Source organism: Saccostrea cucullata, unplaced genomic scaffold (genome assembly GCF_032062105.1).
Source record: "Saccostrea cucullata isolate Sc308-1 unplaced genomic scaffold, CSIRO_AGI_Scuc_v1 ctg34, whole genome shotgun sequence".
NCBI classification, from domain to species: Eukaryota; Metazoa; Mollusca; class Bivalvia; order Ostreida; family Ostreidae; genus Saccostrea; species Saccostrea cuccullata.
The window spans coordinates 239332-262788 of NW_026933012.1; the positions used below are offsets into that span (position 1 = coordinate 239332).

The 23457-nt window shown below is 31.9% G+C and overlaps 2 protein-coding genes across 2 annotated transcripts; one reads left to right on the plus strand and one right to left on the minus strand.

The window, feature by feature from the left end:
• Window positions 1–875: 875 nt before the first annotated feature.
• On the minus strand, window positions 876–4856 carry LOC134236917 (sigma non-opioid intracellular receptor 1-like). Its single transcript, XM_062719086.1, has 4 exons — window positions 4661–4856; window positions 3919–4119; window positions 2254–2346; window positions 876–1972 (listed from the first exon to the last, which is right to left on the minus strand). The coding sequence occupies exons 1-4, from the start codon at window positions 4809–4811 to the stop codon at window positions 1728–1730; spliced, it is 690 nt and encodes a 229-aa protein (XP_062575070.1). The 5' UTR covers window positions 4812–4856; the 3' UTR covers window positions 876–1727.
• Window positions 4857–16730: 11874 nt separating this feature from the next.
• LOC134236918 (uncharacterized) lies at window positions 16731–20535 on the plus strand. The gene is made up of 5 exons (XM_062719088.1): window positions 16731–16804; window positions 17206–17333; window positions 19590–19679; window positions 19775–19903; window positions 20327–20535. Exons 1-5 carry the CDS (start codon window positions 16799–16801, stop codon window positions 20490–20492), a joined length of 519 nt encoding a protein of 172 aa, XP_062575072.1. The 5' UTR covers window positions 16731–16798; the 3' UTR covers window positions 20493–20535.
• The last annotated feature ends 2922 nt before the right edge of the window (window positions 20536–23457 follow it).

A 23457-nucleotide genomic window follows, 5' to 3' on the forward strand; every position in this document is an offset into this window, starting at 1 on the left:
AGGTGGGGGCCCAGGGGGCGAAGCCCCCGGAAGCTCCTGATTTTTCGTGTATTTTAGAGTAAAACCAGGCACAATAATAGTGCATATTTTTCAATTATTTTTGGTAAAAGTAAATAGCATATAGGTCCGGATGTTTAAATAATAAATGTATTGAATGTTTCTCAATTCTCATTGTATTGTAACACATGCCACTATATAATAAACAATTTACTTACTTATTACTTACTAATAGTGGTATTGGTTTGTGATGTACCAAAGTATGACGTGTTTAATACTAGTCATGTCATACTTTGAATAGTGGGGGCCCAGGGGGCGCAGCCCCCGGAAGCTCCACGATTTTGTGTATTTTAAGAAAGAAACCAGGCAGAATAACACTTATTTGGTTAGTTTTGTACCAAAATGTGGCTTTATAAATATTAGTCACATCATACTTTGAAAATTTTAGGGGGGGGGGCGTGTCTACACTTTTATATTGCCCCCCCCCTTAAATCCGCCAGTGAGAATCTAAAATGTGAATTTTCAGTAGTAAGTATCCCACTACGTATATGTTTTAATTTGATTCATACCATCGATAAAAACGTCAAAGATTTAACTTGTAACTTTTCAAGCTGACCACCCACACACCTCTATTTTCAAAAACGGATACTAAGTGACAGCAGTCCTAGAGGAGAAGTGTCACTAACAGTTAGTATTCCGAAGGAAGTCTCCCCTGCATTTTAGCTGAGATAATTGTCAGATCTTTATATTCCATTACTCCAAGTTTTCAATGCTTAGATCATTCCTTGATGCTGCCCCCCCCCCCCCCCCAAAAAAAAAATTGTTAGCTGACAATAGCTAAGGTGTTAACGTTACAACAATAAGAAGCTGTCAGTATATTTGTGGAATTCTTTTTTATTTGATTTATATTACACTATAAGAAAGAAACAGAGTGCTGAAACAAGCTGAAAAGGGTCCTTCCACACAAATTAATTTGCATTCAACATATCACAACAGACTACGTGTACTCAGTAGCAAATTCATGTAAACAACAATCAAAACTTTACATATTTAGTGCCAAAATATTATATACTAGTACATAAAGCAAACCTAGTGTGTTTTACCCGAAAAATCTTGTACAAAAGTATAAAACAAGAAATGTTTAAAGAAAATAAATGTCAAACAAAGCATTGCAATTTCTTTGCTATGATACATTCTCTCTCTCCCTCCTCCCCCTTTTCTCTCTCTCTCTCTGTAAAATAAATCTACGGAGTTTATCATCATTGCAAACAAAATAGTATTTGACAGTTCCATCAGACAATTCTCATTATGCTGACATTTAGATACTTGATAATGTAATTAGGTTAATTTACTCTATGATGAACTTAATATTAATTAATCCCTAGAATGCGACTGAAATCCCAGCGAATTGTTATATTACTCTGATCTTAAACATAAAGTTGTTTGATTAAATGATTTAACAAAACAGGGCATTATGGAATGTAAGGTGGTGGGCATTCAAAAATGAATGAACAAACATCAAAGTGTAAATATCATTTACTATAATGAACAGAAATATTCTTGACTAGTCTTAAAAGTTTTTGTTCCATTATCTTAAAGAATCAACCCTTATTTTCTTGACTGAAAAACTATATGCAGCTTTTATCATCTGCATACCTGAGTTTGTTTCTTCAAAGGTAAAGAATGTCTCAAATTTGGTCCCTTATCGGTAAACTGAGTTAACACTCAAATTACAAATTCTCTTTTACATACTCTCTCCATTCATCCATAGAGGCATTCATTTCTAAAAATAATGCTTTGGCATACACTCTTAAAATGTAAAACAATGTCACAAAGTCTGTGGTGCTAAAGAAGGTGTCTGCGAGGGCAAATGTGAGTGTTGATGGTATAAATCCTCTGCCATACTCAACCATCCAGGTGTCAGCAGTGAAGAAGACTGCTGTTACATTTCCCATTGGGTGGGGCACAACGTCACCTAGATTTCAGGTAAAACTGTGTAAACAACAGGGTATGTGTACATGTACTATGTTAGTTCTAATGTCTTTTGGTGGATTTGGTATTAAAACTTATCATCTTTTCTTTTTTTTAAACATGCAATTTCATGTAATAACATGTAAATACATTTTCAAAACATAATTCACAAGTAATCATGTATATTCTGAAACCTAGCCATATTAGTTAAACTTTATTAAGCATTTACAATAATTTGCTGAAATAAATATATTAAAGCATAACATGCACTCTTTTCAAACTAACCAGCATTGTAGTCGTGAGCCTCTAACTCTCCCTCCCTCCATTGCTTCATTGACCCCGAAATCAGGGTATCGGAAATGTTTGCCCAGTATCGACCTAAAAAAGTGTTACATAATATGCCTTAAACAAGGAACAAACATAAAAATGTGCTTCAAAAACTGTGAAGAAGTCTTTAATTCTTTGTGTGTAGATAACTCTTTTTTTTTTTTTTTTTTTTTTTAAAAACTGTACTATTTCACATAACCATTCAGATTACTATTCGATGTCATCTATATTTATACAAAGTGATCCACAAGAGAACATTTTTAAAATAAAAAAATTATGTAACAAATGAATGGAATTTTCTTTTGTATTAAAAGTTAAGAATAAATCAATTTTAATCAAAAGAAATATAAATTAAAAAAAAAATCAGTAAAAGCATTCAAAATATAAAGAAAGATAACTCTAACTTTTGTTACCATTCCTCAACCTTGTGCAAAAAACTTTTAATTTGAGGAGAAAAGGTAGAAAGAAATTGATGTGAAAACATTGTTCATTATGGTTTTTCATAATTATGTATGGTTATATTTGAATTAATAAAATGTACATGTAGAAACATTTCCTTTTAACTTTTAACATACAGAAGTATGCATTGTAAAATAAAATGATGATCATGATATTCCTGTAGGACTATGTTATTAAAGACAGATAGGTACAGGTACAGGTGTTGGTACAAAGAGGTCCTGCGTTCTAGTCCCAGACCCCTGGTTTTCTTTTTTACTACCTTTGACATTTGGTGCCTAACATAAAAAACTCTATTCCCTTGAAATATGCTTTAGAGCATTTTCTTCACTCTTAGGGAAAAAATTCTACTCAGAGGGGAATACGTCACCTGGATTATAGGTGTGTGTAAGTCAATATATAGGGTCTCAAAAGCCAAATGATTAGAGCATGTTATGCCAGAGGCCTTGAGTTTGGGTTCTAATTGAGATTCAAACTTTCACCGTCTGTTGAATAACACATTTTTGTAAATTGTCTCTACACTGACTGTACCTTTTTTCAGTGCATTGACATTGTTCATTGTCGTGCATGCTCTCTACTAGTCCACTTAGTCTGACATTTTCCAGGCCTTTTTCATAATTTCAATATTTTACATGCCACAAAAATGTCAGAACTGGTGCCATTCTGAAAACTGGAAATATGCAGTCTCCACCTAGAGGGGTATTCTCCGGTTGATTGTCTATACGTTTATACTTGTGAACTGAATTACATGAAAATGCTGAATTCACAACTTATCAACAGTAGAATGCCTTTAGTACTCAACAACATTGTTTTTATGATTTGTTTATAAAATATACAGTCCAGTGAAAACATTTTACAGTCCAGTGCAAACATTTTATTAGACCCCCAAGTTTTGTTTTCATTTAGTGTATTTTAAAATCTCGAAAAACTTGCATCAAAATATGGAGTGATATTTTCTTTTCATTGATATCCGTGAGTACTAAAAGCATTGTGCTAATTTTAAGATTTGAATTTAATTCAGTTGCAAGTATTGATAATCAGCTCAGGTTGAGGAAAGTAAAATTTTAAGTTTTTATAATGGCACCCGTTCTGACATTTTCCTGACAAGTAAAAAGTCTGGATATTTCAGACAGCTCTCCACCTGAATTAGTCATTTCTAACACCTACCTGAGTGACCTGACGTCTCCACAGCTGTACCAAAGAACAAGATATACTCAGTCAAAGAAGCATGCAGCAGGCACATGCTGCCCATCCATCCACCAGCATTCATAAATATCCACTGCATGTCCTCCTCTGGTAGGATGTGTCCAGGATACATTCTACGCAACACTGTACCAATCTTCTCAAAAGCTACCTTTGGTTTCAAACCTGAAATTTGACAACGAAATGTTATACACAGGATTCCATCCTTAGAGTAAAAATTCCTTCAAAATGATCAATTTTTAAGGATCACAGCGGGTGTGAACTCAACTGTGAAGAGGGATGCTTACTCCTCCTAGGCCCAGATCCCACATCTGGAATTTCCAGAGTCAGTGTTTTATGCCCTCTTCACTTATTTGAATTGTTTATAGATTTTTGAGATCGATCACTTCTCTTAATCTTTGCTTTTTTCCTCTGCTGTCAGCAATGTTAACTACAAATTCAATTTGCAGTACAAAGCTGTTCAAAGTAGTTACTATGTAGGAAGTACAGTATTTAAAAAAAAAATATCTGTAACTTAGTGTTTATATGCTAGTTTCTTGATTATTTTTAAATTTAAGATTGGGTACCCTAATTATTAATTCATTCCTTTCTTTCAAAATGGAAATTTTGATCATCAACTTAAAAATAAAAAGTTACTTTATGTACACAGGTACATGCACTCGTCACATGATAAGACGATGTCATTGACTTGATTGAAACTCTTTACCTGCATATTTTTTAACCAAAACAGCTACTTCGTCACCGCTTGTTAAATGTTCCTTTTTGTTTAACCAGTACTGGATGCAGAAAATTAAGAAACATAACAACAGAACCCATTTTACAGTCGAGTGTAGACAACTAACGCTGCAACACCACATTTTTTGGGTTTTGTTTACGTTGTAGGTTCTTTGTACCTTCTTTTTAGAAGAGCTTTCAATACTTGATTAACCCGTGTACTTAGTATTCGATTTAATTAACTGCATTAAACACTTCATGGTAGTCCTTTTTATTGTAAAAGAGTATACTGGGTTTTTTTTCTAATTCAGACCTAGACTGCACGTGTTTATGATATTTATCGATTTCAAAATAAAATAAATATGGAATAAGAATACAAGAAATTTTAGTAAAATAAAGTAAACGAATTTATGATTAGTCTATATATAAATGCTGGTTTGCATATCGAAAATTATCACGGGAATACATACGTCCTGAATAGTTGTCATATTAATTATCCATTATTTGATATTTCGAATATTTCAAAAAATAAATGGGCCGGCACATTAAAGGTCATAGAGGAATGTTTAGTTTTAAACGCATGCAATACCAGCTTACCGGCCATTTTTTCATTTGTCGATGATAACTTGAAAAAAAAAAACCCATAGAATCGGATTGAAAACCATTACAAATGTTTTCTTCTTATGTAGAAGATTTAGAATAATAAATTCTGCTTAAAGGAATGCAAAAGAAAAAAAAGAAGAAAAAAGAAATTTAAAAAAATCTACTGATAAAAGAGTCCGATTCAAAGAAAAATACTTCGAACGGCAAATAATTATCATTTGATGTAGCATCACTAAAATGATCTTTAATCAGTTCAATTGACCAATATAACGAATACTAGTGCAGTGTATCAAACTAAACCGTTCTCGCAAACATTTAACAATACATTCTTCAGATACTCGTATAATGGTGTTTAAAATGAATGGTTTGAAATAGTTAAAGAATTTTTTTAAATTATTAATTGCAGTAGCTCAAGGATCCTAAAAACAGGCACGTAGCATCAGGGAGGGAGTCCGGGCCTTCCCTTTCCCAGACATACCTTTGTCCAATAGTACATAAATGTTCACTGGGAGTCCAACCAACCCCCCCCCCACCCACACACACACACACACACACACTATTTGTTACAGTGTAGTTAATTTTAAAAGAGTATTGTAGCATGTCTTAGTTAAAAAAAAGTGGTACTGAAAACGCCTCTATCCTCCCAAAACACACATGTACAGTACAATAAAAGCACACTCATTGAGCTGAATTTTCACTTTCATTGCTACTTGGACGTATTTCTAAATTAAGGATAAACAAGTATGATGATACAAATGAAAAATGGATGCCTGGATTGGTAAATATTTTTTGACCTAATCTGGTTGTAAATTATTAGAATAATACATCTATATCCAAAATATAAAGAAATTGTAAACTTCGATGTTTAATTTAAAATCCCCCTTTTTGTATCACTCTTATTTAACTGAACAAATTTTCATCACTTAAAATCCATTTTTAGGTCACCTGAGTAAACTCAGGTGACCTATTGCTATCTGTTTTTGTCCGTCGTCGTCTGTCGTGCGGTGTGCGTCGTGCGTTAACATTTGAACATTTTCAGCTTCTTCTCTAAAACCACTGAACCAATTTCAACTAAATTTGGCATATAGCATCTATGGGTTAAGGGGAACAAAAATTGTAAATTTCATGGCCCCTGCCCCCCTGGGGCCTGGGGGGTGGGGCAAAAACCACTAAAATTAGTGCCATCTTTAAAAATCTTCTTCTTTACTCCTGGACTTCAAGCAGTCAAACTGTTAGTATGATTGTAATCAGCATTGAGTCCTCTACCAAAATTATGTAATTCATGGCCCCAGGGTCAGGAGTTCTAGTACTAGGGCGGGGTTAAATAGGTTATATAGTGAAAATGCATTATTTCTTTGAAATACTTCTTTTCTGCTCCTTGGCATTAAATAAACTAACCAAGTGCATAGTTGAGTTGGAAATGACTGCCTCTTCCAAAATTGTGAATTTCATGGCCCCAGGGCAAAGGGTTGTAGTGCTAGGGCGGGGCTATATAGATTATATAGTGAAAATGCAAAAAATCTTTGAAAATCTTCTTTTCTGTTTGTGGGCATTAAATAAACTAACAAAGTGCATAGCTATGTTGAATAAGACTGCCTTTTCTAAAATTGTGAATCTAATGGCCCTATGGTCAGGGGTTCTAGTGGCAGGGCGGGGCTATATAGATTATATAGTGAAAATGCAAAAATTCTTTGAAATTCTTCTTCTCTGTTCGTGGAGATTAAATAAACTAACTAAGTGCACTGCCTCTTCCAAAATTGTGAATTTCATGGCCCCAGGGTCAGGGGCTTTAGTGCTAGGGTGGGGCTATATAGATTATATAGTAAAAATGATTTATTTCTTTGAAAATCTTCTTCTTTGCTCCTGAGTATTAAATAAACTAACCAAGTACCGGTACATAGCTATGTTGAATAAGACTGCCTCTTCTAAAATTTTGATTTTTAATGCCTCAGGGTGAGGGGTTCTGATGTTAGGGTGGGAATATATTGATTATATAGTGAAAATGCATAAATTCTCTAGAAATCTTTTTTTCTACACCTGGGTATTTAACCAATGAACTATGTACATAGTTATGAGAAGGAAGGATGCCTCTTTGAGATTTGTGAATTTCAGAGCCCCTGGGTCAGGGCTTCTTGTGTTAGGGTGGGGCTCAAATGTTTATTTAGTGAAAATACATGAATTCTTTGAAAATGTTTTCATTTTTTCTTGGGTATTATGCCAATGATCTTAGTATATATTTATGACAAAGAAAGCTGCTTCTTTCATAAATGGTTATTTTACTGGCCCCTGGGACAGAGGTGCTTGGTGGAGGGGGGGGGGTACATAATCTGAAACTTTGGTATTAATCAACAACATTATGAAATAAAACTTAAATGGTGCCTCTTTCAAAATTGTGTCAGAATTCCATGGCCTCTGGTTTAAAACATGAATCACATTTAATTTGTTGGAAAGTTGTTGCATGATACTCAGGTGACCTATAAGGCCCATGGGCCTCTTGTTTGTGAAATTTGAAAGCAAATTGAAAAAAAGATGCTGTTAAACTTATTCAGTTTACTTATATAAACATCACTTTTTTTTCCCCCAAGATTTTTTATATTAATGCTTTAAATTATCTACCTAAATTACAAGTGCAAGTTTTTTTCCCCTGATTTATCCGGTTTCAGTAATAATAATTAACATTTTAAGCATACATTTGGCTCTTAATTATAATCGGCATGCTTATTATCTGTGGATGAATAATTTTGATAACGAACATCAGTCCCTAACATTTCAATTTCATCGAGCGCATTTCTATTACTTATGACTGTATACTGTACTAGTATTTTCGCCTATCTATTGAAGTTCCCTTTTTCTTCTTTTATTCATATTTTTATTATGGTAAGAGACGTGTAGTCATTCAAATTTATCTTTGAAAAAAAATCATACATATATAGAGATTTTTTTCTCTTGTTACATCCCGGAAATCAATAAAATGGGATTTTAACGTATTTCATTGGCCTTGAAATATTTACCTTGTGTTTATTCGTGCATCTTGTTCAATCTGAGTACACGCACCATTTCTCATCTTAGATTTCAATATATTTTTAGCTCACCTGAGCCGAAGGCTCAAGTGAGCTTTTCTGATCACATTTTGTCCGTCGTCCGTCCGTCCGTCTGTCCGTCTAGCTGTCCGTCTGTAAACTTTTCACATTTTCGACTTCTTCTCAAGAACCACTGGGCCAATTTTGACCAAACTGGGTACAAAGCATCCTTGGGTAAAGGGGAATTTAAATTGTTAAAATGAAGGGACATATCCCCTCGCAAGGGGAGATAATCAAGAAAAGACAAAAATAGGGTGGGGTCATTAAAAAATCTTCTTCTCAAGAACCACTGGGCCAGTAAAGCTGAAACTTATGTGGAAGCATCCTGGGGTAGTGTAGATTCTAAATTGTTCAAATCATGACCCCCAGGGGAAGGGCGGGGCCAATGGGGAATCAAAGTTTTATATAGAAATATATAGGAAAAATCTTTGAAAATCTTCTTCTCAAGAACCACTGGGCCAGAAAAGCTGAAACTTATATGGAAGCATCCTGGTATAGTGTAGATTCTAAATTGTTCAAATAATGACCCCCGGGGGATGGGTGGGGCCACAATGGGGAATCAAAGTTTTATATAGAAATATATAGGAAAAATCTTTGAAAATTTTCTTATCAAGAACCACTGGGCCAGAAAAAGTGAAGCTTATGTGGAAGCATTCTGGGGTAGTGTAAATTCTAAATTGTAGGAATCATGACCCCCGGGGGAAGGGCGGGGCCATTATAGGGAATCAAAGTTTTACATAGAAATATATAGGAAAAATCTTTGAAAATCTTCTTCTCAGGAACCACTGGGCCAAAAAAGCTGAAACATATGTGCCCATGGAAGGATCATGGGGTAGTGTAGATTTCAAAATGTCTAAATTATGATCAGTGGGGTAGGGTGGGGATGCATTATGTATAACAAGGGTGAAATCTGGTAAAGAACAGAATGGTCAAAGCTTCTCAGGTGAGCGATGTGGCCCATGGGCCTCTTGTTTATGAAGGCGGATGAATAAATACAGAATGAAAGTAATATGTTTGATTTTTAAGTGGTGAATCGAAACAGGATTAGATTAGTATTGAAGAAATCAGATATTACTACTCTATTTTTAGACTTTTTAAAAGAAACTTTGAATATTTGTACATGTACGTATGTATAGAATCAGCCAAAATTTTACATCACACTTAAATTCGTGCATACATTATTTTCAAAGAGTTAACGCTAACCCTAACCCCAACCCTAACCCTTGCAGAAGAATGGATAAAAAGTTTTAGGCAAATATCTAAAAAAAAATCTCACGATGTTTTACAGAAGTGAAAATAGTGACATGTTTTGTAAGAGGCTAATCATAATGTATCCGGTGACAATGAATCAATTTGACACGTCTAATTATTGAACTCTATACATTTCATAACATTTTGAGAATTGCTTGAAAAAGTTTAGCAAAACATTTTTTACGATATAGATTTTATGTGTAACGGAATTAAAATTCACAAAAAATTTTTAATTGTTCTCATTTGTAAAGTAAAAAAGTTGCAATTGAATGGTGTTCGTCGAAATAGTGTGACACTCGCGATCCAAATATGTACATCTACTTATAACAGTAAATCCCCAGTCACGTTTCCAAAATCGACCAACGGCCGACGGTTTTTGCAGCAAAAAAGGGATTCTTCGGGTGACAGTCGGCAGATCATCTGCCGTTGTCTTGCCCGATTTTGACTTTTTTTGTCGGCCGACCAATTTTGTGTCCATCGGTACAAGTTAAAATTTTTTCCTGCGTCGGTGGCCGATTTCTTTTTTTGAAGCAATCCGTCGACCAACTTTCGATCATCGTGCGACCACCGGCGATCAGTTTATAAAGTCGGTCGTCCGTCGTTCGACAATAAGGGTTTCCAAAATTTCGGCCGACGGTTAAAATCGCACCGTGGCTCAGAGCTCGATGATCGGGTGACGATTAGCCGACTTATGAATATTTAACCTATAAAGGATACACTAACAAAATTTGGATGCGTGGATTGATATATATTTTTTGAATGGAAATGACACAAATAATAAATCCGCATACCGGTAATTTAAAGGTCTCAAGTTTTCTTTGTGCCACTTTGCCTTGCAAACATTTCTCATGCCACCTATTTGAATATAGATGTATGAAAATATTGCTTATTTCTAAAGAAAAAAGATTTTTTATGTCATCGGTGTTCCTAGGAATTAATGTGACTGCTCCGTGTCGCCCGATCATGTTCTTTCAGCCGACCATACCAGAAAAATTTTGTCGCCCGACCATCGGTTTAAATTTGACCTAGGCATATGCAATTAACAACACAATATTTTGTATATCTTTTACTCCACATGTTCAAATATGATACATTTGCAAAATTGTTCACTTGAAGTACAAGTTTTAGATGATAGAATAACAGCAAGATAAAATCTTATCACGACCAATCCCATCCTGTTATCTTTTCAAAGTGTATTGTGATCAATATTTATTAAATTATGATTGCATGGATGATTTGTATCTTGAATTTGCTTTAAATCCAATATAATAGCAAATTCATGTGAAAAGTTGATAAAATTCAATGGTACTCCAAACAATTATTAATAAATATTAAAATAAAAGTACGCTTTCCTATTAATAAATACATGTATAAAATGATATTCATAATTCACCGTATGTCAGTAGAAAACGCACCTGATTATGAGCTCCAACCATAATGCGTACTTTAGAGAAATATATATACAATCAAAAATCAGGTCGAAAAAGTATTACAACACAAGTAAAACATATTTTGGAATGCATCATGGGTCAGAATGGTTACCAAACTCTCACCATAATGTTTGGAGTTTAAATGAACTATATTTAAGAAGACATAGAATTGATTTCACTAAACTAAGTTGTACAAAATTATTCCAGTTGAAAAGGTAGTATAGAACAACATCAACGCAGGAATAATTTTTGAAACGAGACAGACTGTTAACAAGTAAGTTGATGAATTAAGGATATGAACTACTTGTATCTGGTTTAAAGTCAACATTAAGCAAATTTTATGGTCGACAAGATGCGCCTGCATTTTGTTGCAGACTAAAAAATTTGGTCATTAATTCAAATATTGACTGGCGTTTTCCAGTACAAATTATTTGATAATTAATTTCACGCTGAATTGTATTTTGATTTTTTTCCTGTTAATTCTCTCATAACAAGAACTGAATGATGAGCGCATGGCGGGTGTGACTGGTTGACAGCCCTGGATGCTCACTCCTCAAGGATACCTTCTTCCACCTATACTTTCAGAAGTCGATGTTGACTCTGCTCATGCACATCTTCGCTAGCCAAGGGTGTATATGCTACTCTCCTCATAAACCCTTGGCGTACGGTGCTGTGAAAATACGGGAATGTTTTCGTCACGTGATCTCGAATTTTGAACTGGTACGCACAAATTGCGTCATCAAATGAAATATATAAGTATTTAAATCACGAAAGTTTTAAAAGAATAATTAACAAAAAGGTTTTGATGTCTCTTTTAATTCCTTAGAGTGCAAATATACATCTTCAATATAGATTCTAATTCATATTTTGCATACCCAGGTATATCTTAAGATTTTGGATGACACCATATATATTCATAGAATAGCATGTGATCGATGTTTAATTGCGTTTTTTATTCCCGAGAGGAAAAAGTCAAAATATGTCCCAAACGCAGATCTCGTTAATAATATTGCTGATTGGTCGATCAAGTCAATCCACTCCGGAATATCACAACTTGAGAAAAAAAAAACTTTTTTTAACACCGTATGCCAAGGGCTTATGAGGAGGGTAGCGTATCGAAAACCCTTGGCTAGTGAAGATGGGTTCATAAGTGAAAAGTGTAGTGTTTAGATTCTAAACACTTTCTCATACACGTTTAGAAATTTTACATGTTTAGGAAATAAAAATATAAAAAAGAACGTGACAACGAAGTGTACAGAAAAGTGTTTAGATTCTAAACACATTTCAATCAGTATATACAAACATAATAAAAGATCGGACAGTTTCACTGTTCCTTTATTTCGACTTTACTGGGTATGTCGAATTTTCATATAAAATGAAGTAAAGTTTTAATTCACAACTAGAAACGTCGATGATAGTGAAAGAAACACTATAGGATCGAGCTCAAAACCGTATAGCAAATGTCTTTTTCTTATGTACTAGAAGTTTTTTAAATTAAATTCTGCTAGGAACAAAACAAAAGGGAAAAAAAAGAGAAAAAACCCAGATCGACTACTAAAAGAGCACAATTAGTTCCTATCGAAGTAGTCGGGTCCGATTTACAGAAAAAAATAATTCAACAGCAAAGAATTATTATTTGGTCCAGTATCACTAAAATATAGTGTCATGCTTTTCTTTAACTTTAATATACGCTATTGACATGATTGAGAATTGACCGACAGAACAAATACTAGCACAGCTGTTTCAAACTTAACCGTTCTCAAAAAATCAACATATTCTGGTGTTTCTAACTAATGATTTGAAATAGTTGAGAAAAAAAATTTGGAATAAATTAATTGCAATTAATAGCTCAAGAATCCTAAAAAACAGGCAACGTACCAAACAGGGGGTGTGTCGGTGAGGTGCTGCCCCCAAACTGGGAGTCCGGTACTCCCAACCCAACCGGTTGTGAACTCATAGGTGTATCTGATATATGTAATTAAAACCATGCACCATTCTTTAATGTTTTAAATTATCTGCCTAAATGATAAGTTTTATTTCTGATTTAACTGGTTTCAATAATAATAATAAACATTTTAAGTGTACCTTTTGGCCACTTAATCTGCATGGTTAAGGGCATAAATAATTTTAATAACAAACATTATACAGTCCTTAACATTTAAATTTCACAGATCACATTTCTATAACATGACTATTTTCGTCTAGCTGTTTAAGTTTCTTTTTTCTTCTTTTCTTGTTTAAATTTGATATTATATAAAAGACGTGAACATGGTGAAATCATTAAAATTTATATTTAAATAGAATCATACAAACTGATTTTTTATTTTTCTCATGTTACATCCCGGAAATCTATAAAATGGGATTTTAACGTATTTCATTGGCCAGAATCGTTGAATAGAAATATTATTCATACATATCGTTCAATCTGTGTACACGTACCATTTCTCATCTGAGGTATAAATATATTTTTATTGAGGCAGATAAGTAAATACAGAATGAAAGCAATGTTTGATTTTTAAGTGGCGAACTGAAACAGGATTAATATTGAAGAATCAAAATATTAAATTACTACTCTTTTTTTAATTTTTAGCTCTTAAAAAAACGTTTTCAATTATACTTGTACGTATTGTCAAGGATAAGAATTAAAATAACTGTTGGACATTTTAAGCGAGGGTGTGATAGTATGTACAGAATCAGCCAAAACTTTACATCACGCTTAAATTTCGTGCCTACATTATTTCTGAGAGTTATTTTGTAAAAGAATGAAAAACCAAAATAATAATAATAATAATTTTTGGTTAAAACTTAAGAATTCCACGAAATTTTACAGTTTAAAGTTTGTCAGTTCATACAGTATACAGATTATTCACAGTTTATCCGCTGACAAAAAAAAAATCAATTTGACATGCACGTCTAAATTTTTAACTCTTCACATTTCATATAATTTCGAGAATTGCTTGAATTAAAGAAAAAATATTTTTTACGAAAGGGATTTTTTCATGGATGATGGTGGAATTCAAATTAAAGAAAAAAAAATAATATTGTTCTAATTTGCAGAGTTAGAAAGTAAAAAAAAATGCAATTGAGTAGTGTCCATTTAAATTTCAATGTTCAAATGGTGTGACCCTCGGTATCCAAATGTGTACATTTAATTACAACAGTACATGTACACCATTAACAGAACAGTATTTTGTATATCTATTATTCCGCAAGTTCGGATATAATATATTTGCATAACTGTTCACTAGAATTATATGTACAAGTTTAAGAAGATACGTAGAATAGATAAAATCTTTTCACGACCAATCCAACAAGTCAGTTTCCCACTTAATCTTTTCCCTGTGTATTGTAATCAATATTTATCAAATTATAAATGCGTGTATGATTTTATCTTGAATTTGTTTTAAATCCAACATAATAGCAAATTCATGTGAAAAGTTGATTAAATGCAATGGTACTCCCAACAATTATTAACTATATTAAAATAAAAGTACGCTTTTCTATCAAAAAACAAATGTATAAAATGATATTTATAATTCACCGTATGTCACTAGAAATCACACCTGCTTATTAGTACAAACCATCCTTACGCGTACTTTAAAGAAATATGTGCACAATTTTAAAGCAGGTCGAAATAGAATTAAAAATTCATAACATATTTTGGAATGCATCATGGGTCACAGTCTCTTACCAAACTATAACTATAATATTTGGAGTTTTGATAAAATATATTGAAGAAGATATATAAAATTTACTTAACTGCATTGTGCAAAATCATTCCAGTTAAAATAGGTTCTCAACAACATGATACGGAATAGTTTGAATACGAGACGGGCTATTAACAAATGAGTCAATGAAACAAGGGTATCTACAATGAAAGTCAACATTCAGGTAATTTTATGGTCGACAGGATAATCTTATTTGCAAACTCAAACATTTTGTCATTAAGTCAAATATGTTGACTGGCGTTTTCTTCATTGTAATTGTTAGATAATTAATTTCACACTGAATTGTAAATTTAATTTTTTTCTGTTAACGCCCTGATAGCAAGGTTTTTACGAGCACATGACGTGTATAACTGGTCGACAGGGGATGTTCACTTCTCCATGACACTTGATTCCAACTATACTTTCAGGGGTCGATGTTGGCTCTGCTCTTAAGGTGTAATTTGTAGTGTTGTCTGGAATTCTGAGTATTATCGTTATCTTCACATTTCTATGCAATGTTGGAATAAACTCAATCTTTTAGTCATGTGCATTATATCTGATTGTAACAAGTTATTTTGATCTTAATGTATAAAATCAGGGTTGTTCAATGCAAAGTATGTTTTGCATGAAAAAGCGGATAAATATTAAAAAAATAATAATAATCACCAAGTTGAATATTATGTTTTCTCTTACATATTTTACTTGGCATACCATGATTTAATTTATACATGTATTAAAAATTTTGTTTTTTTTCCTTTCATTAAAAGCGTAGTTGATGAAAGCATTAAAATAATCGGTCTAGAATTCAAAATCCAATGCAGTAAATTACAGCCAAATGCACATCTTCGTACGTGTTTTGGAACTTAAACTGTATTAGGATATAATGTGAAAGAGAAGTAATATCTACATTTTTCAAAATTGCTAAAATATGGTTCAAAAGAGTCCCTAAGGTTGATACAGGTAGTAATGTTTACTTTTATTCAGGATTTGCGAAAATACTTAGAGAGGGGGTTAAAATGTCTTACATTGATGAGATTATGTATCTACTCAACTTCTTTGTTTTTTTTTTAAAAGAATGAACTTTTAATGTGTGATATAATACCGTTAAGGTTCATTGATAATCTGATAAGAGAGATAACTCTTAATGACATAAATGTCTTTTATTATTCCTTTATGATTTTTTTGATTTTGTCTGTGGTACTATAGTTTGTATTTCACTTATAAAATACATTTCTTTTGGAAAATCATTAAAGTCAACATTTTATATTTTTTTAAATTGTTGTTTTTAATTTTGCACTCCGGAATATTTAGCTATCGTATAATTGTTTGTATTTCACTTATAAAATACATATTTCTTTTGGAAAATCATAAAAGTTAAAGCATTAAAAAACATTTTATATGAGTGCACTTTTCTTTAAAAATGGAATGACGAATAATTTCTCATTAATAATTTCACAAACTTTGAATATTTATGAACATTTACATATAAGGTTATAAAAAAATTTTTAATGTTTCCATTTGTTTTTTAAATATTGAACATTGAAAAAAGTAGAAAATAGTGTTATCTGGATACATATACACTCTGAGAACGCTTTAATAATCATTTTTTATTCAAATATGCTTCTCAATTTGTCTCAAATCCTTATAATGAATACTTTTTTCATTTATATGGATATATATTTCCTTTCATTACATATTTATTCTTTCTTCTCTTTTATTTTCATTTTTTCCCACTGAAAGTATATCTAAAGAATATAAAATATATGAAATGTTTGCTACACTTTTATGTCTTTGATTCTCAGGTCCAAGTAGAAAATAATAATTATATATCTCAGTTTTTTTCCTGTACTTTTAAATTTAGGTTATGCACATAAACGATTCAATTCACCATTTAAAACAGTTGATCAATAATCCGAAAAAAATCCTGTTCATATGTCAGTAAATTTTGATTGGTTAAATGCGAAGAACTGTTTTCATACCTATCACTATATAAGAAGATTAAATAAAACAGTACAATCATATAGTTTGGAAACTGCATTGGTTTCAAGAAAAATAGAAGATGAAGGTAAGTTTCTTTTTTAAAATGATGTATTGAACAATGATTTATCAAGTAAGATTAAAAAGGAACTTAAGTTAAACTAGTCATATTTTGAAAAATAAATGTTTATTGCAAACATATTGTGTTTGACAAATGTTAATGACAATGGACTATACATTCAACTCGTTTTCAAAATTTCAAGTAGGAAGAATTTGTGAAAGACCTTTTCAGTGAGTCATCAACTCATCAACGATAATTCTCGTGCAGAGGCACTTTACGTTTTACATTTTTAAATAAAAAAATTACCTATTAGTTATTTTTTTATGTAAGAAAATATGTAGCGTCAAGTATTATCATGAAATGCCTTATGTTTAGAATATGTACATGTATTAGTTAAAATTGTTTTCTGCTTTTTGTTTTATATACAGATTTTGATAGTTGCTGTCCTTGTGGCATGTTTTATGTATTCCTATGGTCAGGACACTAAATGCCTTTTAGAAGATCCAGAAGATAGGAAGATTGATGGGGGAAGTCGAGCCCAGACACCTGAAATGATGTAAGTAACGTCTTGTTTAGAGGTCACTATAATTACAGAAAAAATTTAATAATCATTCATGGATGATACTTTCCTTACTGCGAGTTTGAGATAAATATTTTATTTTTTTGTTTTAAAAAGAGATCTCAGAAAAAAAAAACCAACAAAAAAATTATTTTTACTATAACTTTTCTCTATACAAAAAGGATTTCTGTTCTATTATGCTCAGTATTTTGTTATTAATAAGTTATCGCAATGTTATTTTTAAAAATGTGCTGCGCTTAAACATAAATCAGGATAAATAAATTTGAGTCCGCCCCCACCTTGAAAATAAATACTTGTGATTATATGCAGGTAACATTTGTATCATAGTAAGATTATTAAGATGGGAAGAGAGTTGGACACAGAATTTAGGGATTTATTTTATGAAAAAGGTGCTACATAAACAGTGTACAGGTTTGCATATAACACTGACGTAGATAGGTAAAAAAAATCAGACATTGATAATTTCAAATAGTTATGTATGATCATTTATTAAAAAAAAGAACATGTCCCTAGACGCTTTACCCGATGTTTTATATTTATCAATTAGTATATGTTCTAAGTATACAAATTTTACGAATATGAGCTTATGTTGTTCATATGAAAACGTCCTTTCTATTAGCATTAACCCTAATTACTTTGAAGAGTTTTCACCTGTCTATAGATATTTATACGAATCAACAGTTTAAATTGAAAGCTGAGAAACAAATGCTAAGAAACGAAATTTAAGTACTTAAAGGACGTTAAAATGTACAATCTTACAATCAAGTACTTAAAGAAAACGCTCAGTCTACATAAAACTTTACTATGGTGAAACGATTTACATTACTGAAGAATAGTTTGGTGTAAGCAAACAGAAATGAAACACGGTAATACAATTGAAATTTTGCCATGAATAAATAAAGGAAGATAGATTTGAATTATGTTTATACTATTGATGAGAATTTCAAAGATACATGTACCTTATATTTATGTCAAAAGTTCAAATCAATATTACTTTTGAAATAATTTTGAGAATGAATCAATAATTCATCCTTTCTTTACATTACGCAATTATATTATAATTTTAATACACATAAATGACGTTGTAATAAAAAAAAAATCAAGATATTCAAAATTAAAACTTTGACTTGAGTCAGTTTTCAATTGTTAAGGTAAGTCACTCAAATTTGTTATATCAAGGATTTTTTGGGAAGTATATTTTGGATAAGTACTCATATAGTATGACTCAAAATCGGAGAGAAAATAGGGGGTCAGTGTGCATCTTACTGATCTATGGTACAATTAAGTTGACCTTTTTGCACTTAAATTTTAATTCTTTGATTTATTACTTTATCTCTAATTTTATTTTATCAGATGTTACTACGTTAATAAATTTAATCTTATTTTACATAACATAGTTTGAATAATATTTATCATTGAACAAATCTTGCATTAATTAATGCGCGTTTATCATTGTGTGACCTTTTTGCACTAAAAAATAACATATTTGGGGTATTAAAAAACTAAATAGGCAATAAAATATTTTCTTATATCAAGCTTTTGAGGAGTTAAGTGCTGATCAGTCACAGGTATCAAGTAGTATAAAATAATGAAAGAAAAAGTTGGGGTCAGTGATGTTAATTTTGAAATATTGGTCAAAATATGTGATTTTCAGGCAAAAAATGGTGTAAATTTTATCTTGACTTCTTTAGTATATCTTCATTTCTTGGCAAAGTTTGTTGAGGGAAGGTGTAAAACTTGTTTTAAAAATATAAATTAAGACATATATTAAATATTCCTGCAATATCATAACGGAAAATATTCGACGAGTAAAAGTATGTGAGGCTAAAGTTTCAAGACATTAAATTTAATAAATGTGCAGATTTGCAGAAAAAATATCCTTCCACCACAAGAAATAGTCCCTCATAAATCTTGCTTCTTTGTAGATTTTTAAGCAGTTTTTTTGATAAATATTAAAAAATTTACATTGTTGAATATAAATATTTTATAAAAATTGAATTTTAATAAATATTTTTTAAGGAAGAGGTTCTGCGTGAATTTTTCTAAAAAGCTGACGAGTGACATACCTTAAGGTCATGAGACCTGACTTGTAATGCAAGAGCTACATGTAGTTATGATACAACTTGCTAACTTCACATCGTGCTGGAGTGTTGATTCACGCAGCTGTATATTTTTTCGTTTCTTGCTTTGAGTTAAATATAATGGGTGATATCTCAAATGCTTTTCATCTAGGCAAAAGATTGATGCTGCTTTGATAGAAAACACTGAAGTAAAAAAATCAGTGAACGAAATATCAGCCGAAAGAGTAGAACCGATTGAAAAGTAAGTCGATTATTATAAAATATGAGCTTGTAAATAAATAGTTAAATAAATTTGATAAAAGATTGACATTATTGATTTTAAACCTTCTTTTATAGTAAACACTTTGCCCTTGACACTTGTCCAAGAAAACTAGGTTTCATCACTTCCGTTAGTGTAAACAGTGAAACGTGCTATGTTGTGTATCCAAGACAACAGAGGGTGACCTACGCAATCTGTGGAGGAAGGTACGACTTTTTTTTAATCAGAACTATGTAAACAACATTAAAATATATTCTCTATTTTTTTTCCAGTATTCGTTTTGTAACTTCTGGTGTTTTTTTTTTCACATGGGAAATTTCATAATTGAAAAGTTCAATGTTAAAGAGTAATTGGTGTTGTCATGTGTTAATGTTTGGACCAAAGTCAGCAAAGCCTGTATGGCAATATTCATTTTGAAAAATGACTTCTTACAAAATTGAAAATAGGGGGAAACATATAATGCATTACTTTCCAAACTTGTTAGCTTGCTAAAAAACTATCTGAAGAAGTACAATATGACTGAATATAATTCAGAACTTTTTATTCATTCTTTTTCTCATTTCTTCACTCGAATAAATTTCTTACTATTTTCATAGATTGTTTAGCTGTTTTGTTTTGTATGATTGCAGTGATTGCTATGGGAACAAATTATACAGGAGTAGATGCATCAGAAATGGATGGACCAAGCTGAGGTTTTGGGTGTGGTGTCCAAAGTGTGGTTTCCGACTGATTTCTAGGTGGTACCCACAATGCTGTTCCTGCTACAGATGGCGCAGTTGCTTCACAACAGCATAAAAGATATAAATAAAATCTGAACTGCTTTTTTTACTTTAAGTTTTTGTTTTTAAACAGTTGTTTACCTTTTTTAAATTTAGATATTTGATTCTTTTCAATGTTTTCTCTCTTAAATCTTTTTAAAATATTTAATTTGAATAAAATTTTCATTTTTCCTAATGTTCTTAATTTATTTGTGCCGAGCATGTGTTTGCGTAAAATATCAAATTTACCACACTCCAGTTACGGTTGACTGACACCCCGATAAGAGAGATACGTTGCCTAGTAAAATTACTAACATTACCCAGAGTTTATCTTACAAGCGCTAGTAAATGAGATCTTGAATGGTCAATTCAGTCAAACCCGGCTTTCATCACAATTGTTTTAGTGGTCAGTGTTTGCTCTGGTCCTGATCTATATTGTTAAAGGTTTTTTTGAGCAAGAATACCGTTCTTTATCTACTTATTTTTCATGTATCATCTTATTTTACAAGTAATTTGACTGACCATTTTAATTTGGTCCGTCCTCGCAGGTTAATCATTGGATTTTATAATAAGATAATTTCTATGTTTATCACTTGTGATGAAAACAATCTAAATGATATTGATTTTCTCAATGAAATATATGGACATGACAAGTTTTCAAGATAAAAATTCCAGTCACACAATACAATTCAGAAGCAGAGCAAACACGAACATCCAAAATCAGAGGTTAGGTCAAGTGCCATGGATTATATCGGTTTCGGTTATATCTAATTATGAAGAGAATTCAAACCCGAGTATTTTTTTTTTCATTAGTAGAATCCTAAGTCATGATATATCTTTTAAAAATTAAGAAATTAAATGAATATAATCCATAGTAATTTTTATATTAATATGCATATTTACAGAATAAAGGAAAATCATATATTTTTAAAGATTTTGTAAAAAGGGAGTTTAGTAACGAGGGCTAGAATATTGTGGAAAAAATGCTCGGTTTTGTTCTTCATGAGTTATACATGTAAGCGATAAATTTAATTTTTCCAAGGTGATTTCACACAGTGTAAACAAAGGATTATTTTTTGTGTGACCTAACAAAAATTATTTTTTTAACTTTTGAATTTTGATATCTTTAAAAAGAAAAAGACTTTGGAGATATAATTTGACAAAAGTTGAAATAATTTATGGACAATTATTTTTCAAGAAGAAAAACGAATATCTTTTTTTAGCGATTAGAATCGGACTAAGCGGCTTTAACTTTTCGTTTTTAAACAGTCGTTTACTTTTTTTTCTAGATATTTGATTCTTTTCAATGTTTTCTCTCTTAAATTTGGATTTTTTAAAATTTAATTTGAATAAAATTTTCATCTTTCCTAATGTTCTTAATTTATTTGTGCCGAGCATGTGTTTGCGTAAAATATCAAATTTACCACACTCCAGTTACGGTTGACTGACACCCCGATAAGAGAGATACGTTGCCTAGTAAAATTACTAACATTACCCAGAGTTTATCTTACAAGCGCTAGTAAATGAGATCTTGAATGGTTCAAACCCGGCTTTCATCACAATTGTTTTAGTGGTCAGTGTTTGCTCTGGTCCTGATCTATATTGTTAAAGGTACCGTTCTTTATCTACTTATTTTTCATGTATCATCTTATTTTACAAGTAATTTGACTGACCATTTTAATTTGGTCCGTCCCCGCAGGTTAATCAGCTTTGATTGGATTTTATAATAAGATAATTTCTATGTTTATCACTTGTGATGAAAACAATCTAAATAATATTGATTTTCTCAATGAAATATATGGACATGACAAGTTTTCAAGATCAAAACTCCAGTCACACAATACAATTCAGAAGCAGAGCAAACACGAACATCCAAAATCAGAGGTTAGGTCAAGTGCCATGGAGAATTGAGCTTCCCCTTCCACACTGTTACACCGCCCGTGGGCTTCTTGTCATGATCGGGGAATGACAGGAAAATCCGTGGACAATTCGATGTGTAAACAATGATCTAACAATAAGTATAAAATGTAGTCAGCACTTACCGATAGATTACTGAAAAGGTCTTGTATCGAACATAGAACTTACAACTTTACAGCTCAAAACATTTTGAATTTTAAAAGAAATTTATGAAGTTTTGTTTCGGCAAAGTTTCTGGGGACATTTTCAAGTGTGTATTTTAATATACCAGGGTATTACACAATCAAAATTCCTTAACTACATTTCTATTTAGATTGAGAGAAATATTGAAAAAATACCATTGTAACTCGTCTGTGTAGAAGATGAAAAAAGTGTTATGTATCCTTACTGTGTTACAATTAGAGATGGATTTTTATCAGATCTGTCTAAATTTCAAAAAAATATATGCACAGCTGTTCACACAAATACATTTTAATTTGTCTATTGTTTGGCCCAGGAACCCATCTCTTATGTCTAGGTATCTAGCTCAGGTTTTAATCTGACAAGCGGATTATTTAGCTGTATATTATTATATTGCTGTTTAGGTAAGACCATAACCTTAAACCCTCTGATGCTTTTAAGGCTTCAATTAAGTGTGCTATGGTCTAAAAGGTTAGGCCTTCATTGTTTCGAAATCCACCAGCGGATGTTATAAATTATGTGCTTTCGGGTGATACCTCGTAAACGAGATCCCTTGTTTCAGAATATGCTAGCTCGAACATCAACGGAAAACGCCTACATGTCTAAATTATTCGCAGGAAAGTAGTAACGATGAAACATATGGAGATAACGAACAAAATTCAAGATCAAAAGTCCATAAAACAATACAAAATAGGAGCAGAGCAAACACGGACCTCTAAAACTTCAGAGATGGGATCAGGTGCCATGGAGGAGTAAGTATCCCTTGCTGACCTGTCACACCTGCGGTGAGCTTCTTGCCATGATCGGGAAATAACGGAAGAATCCGTTTTCAATTCAGTGTATAAATAATGGACTAAGAATTAGTATGAGAAATGTCTATCAGCATTTGCCTCAATGATAAATTG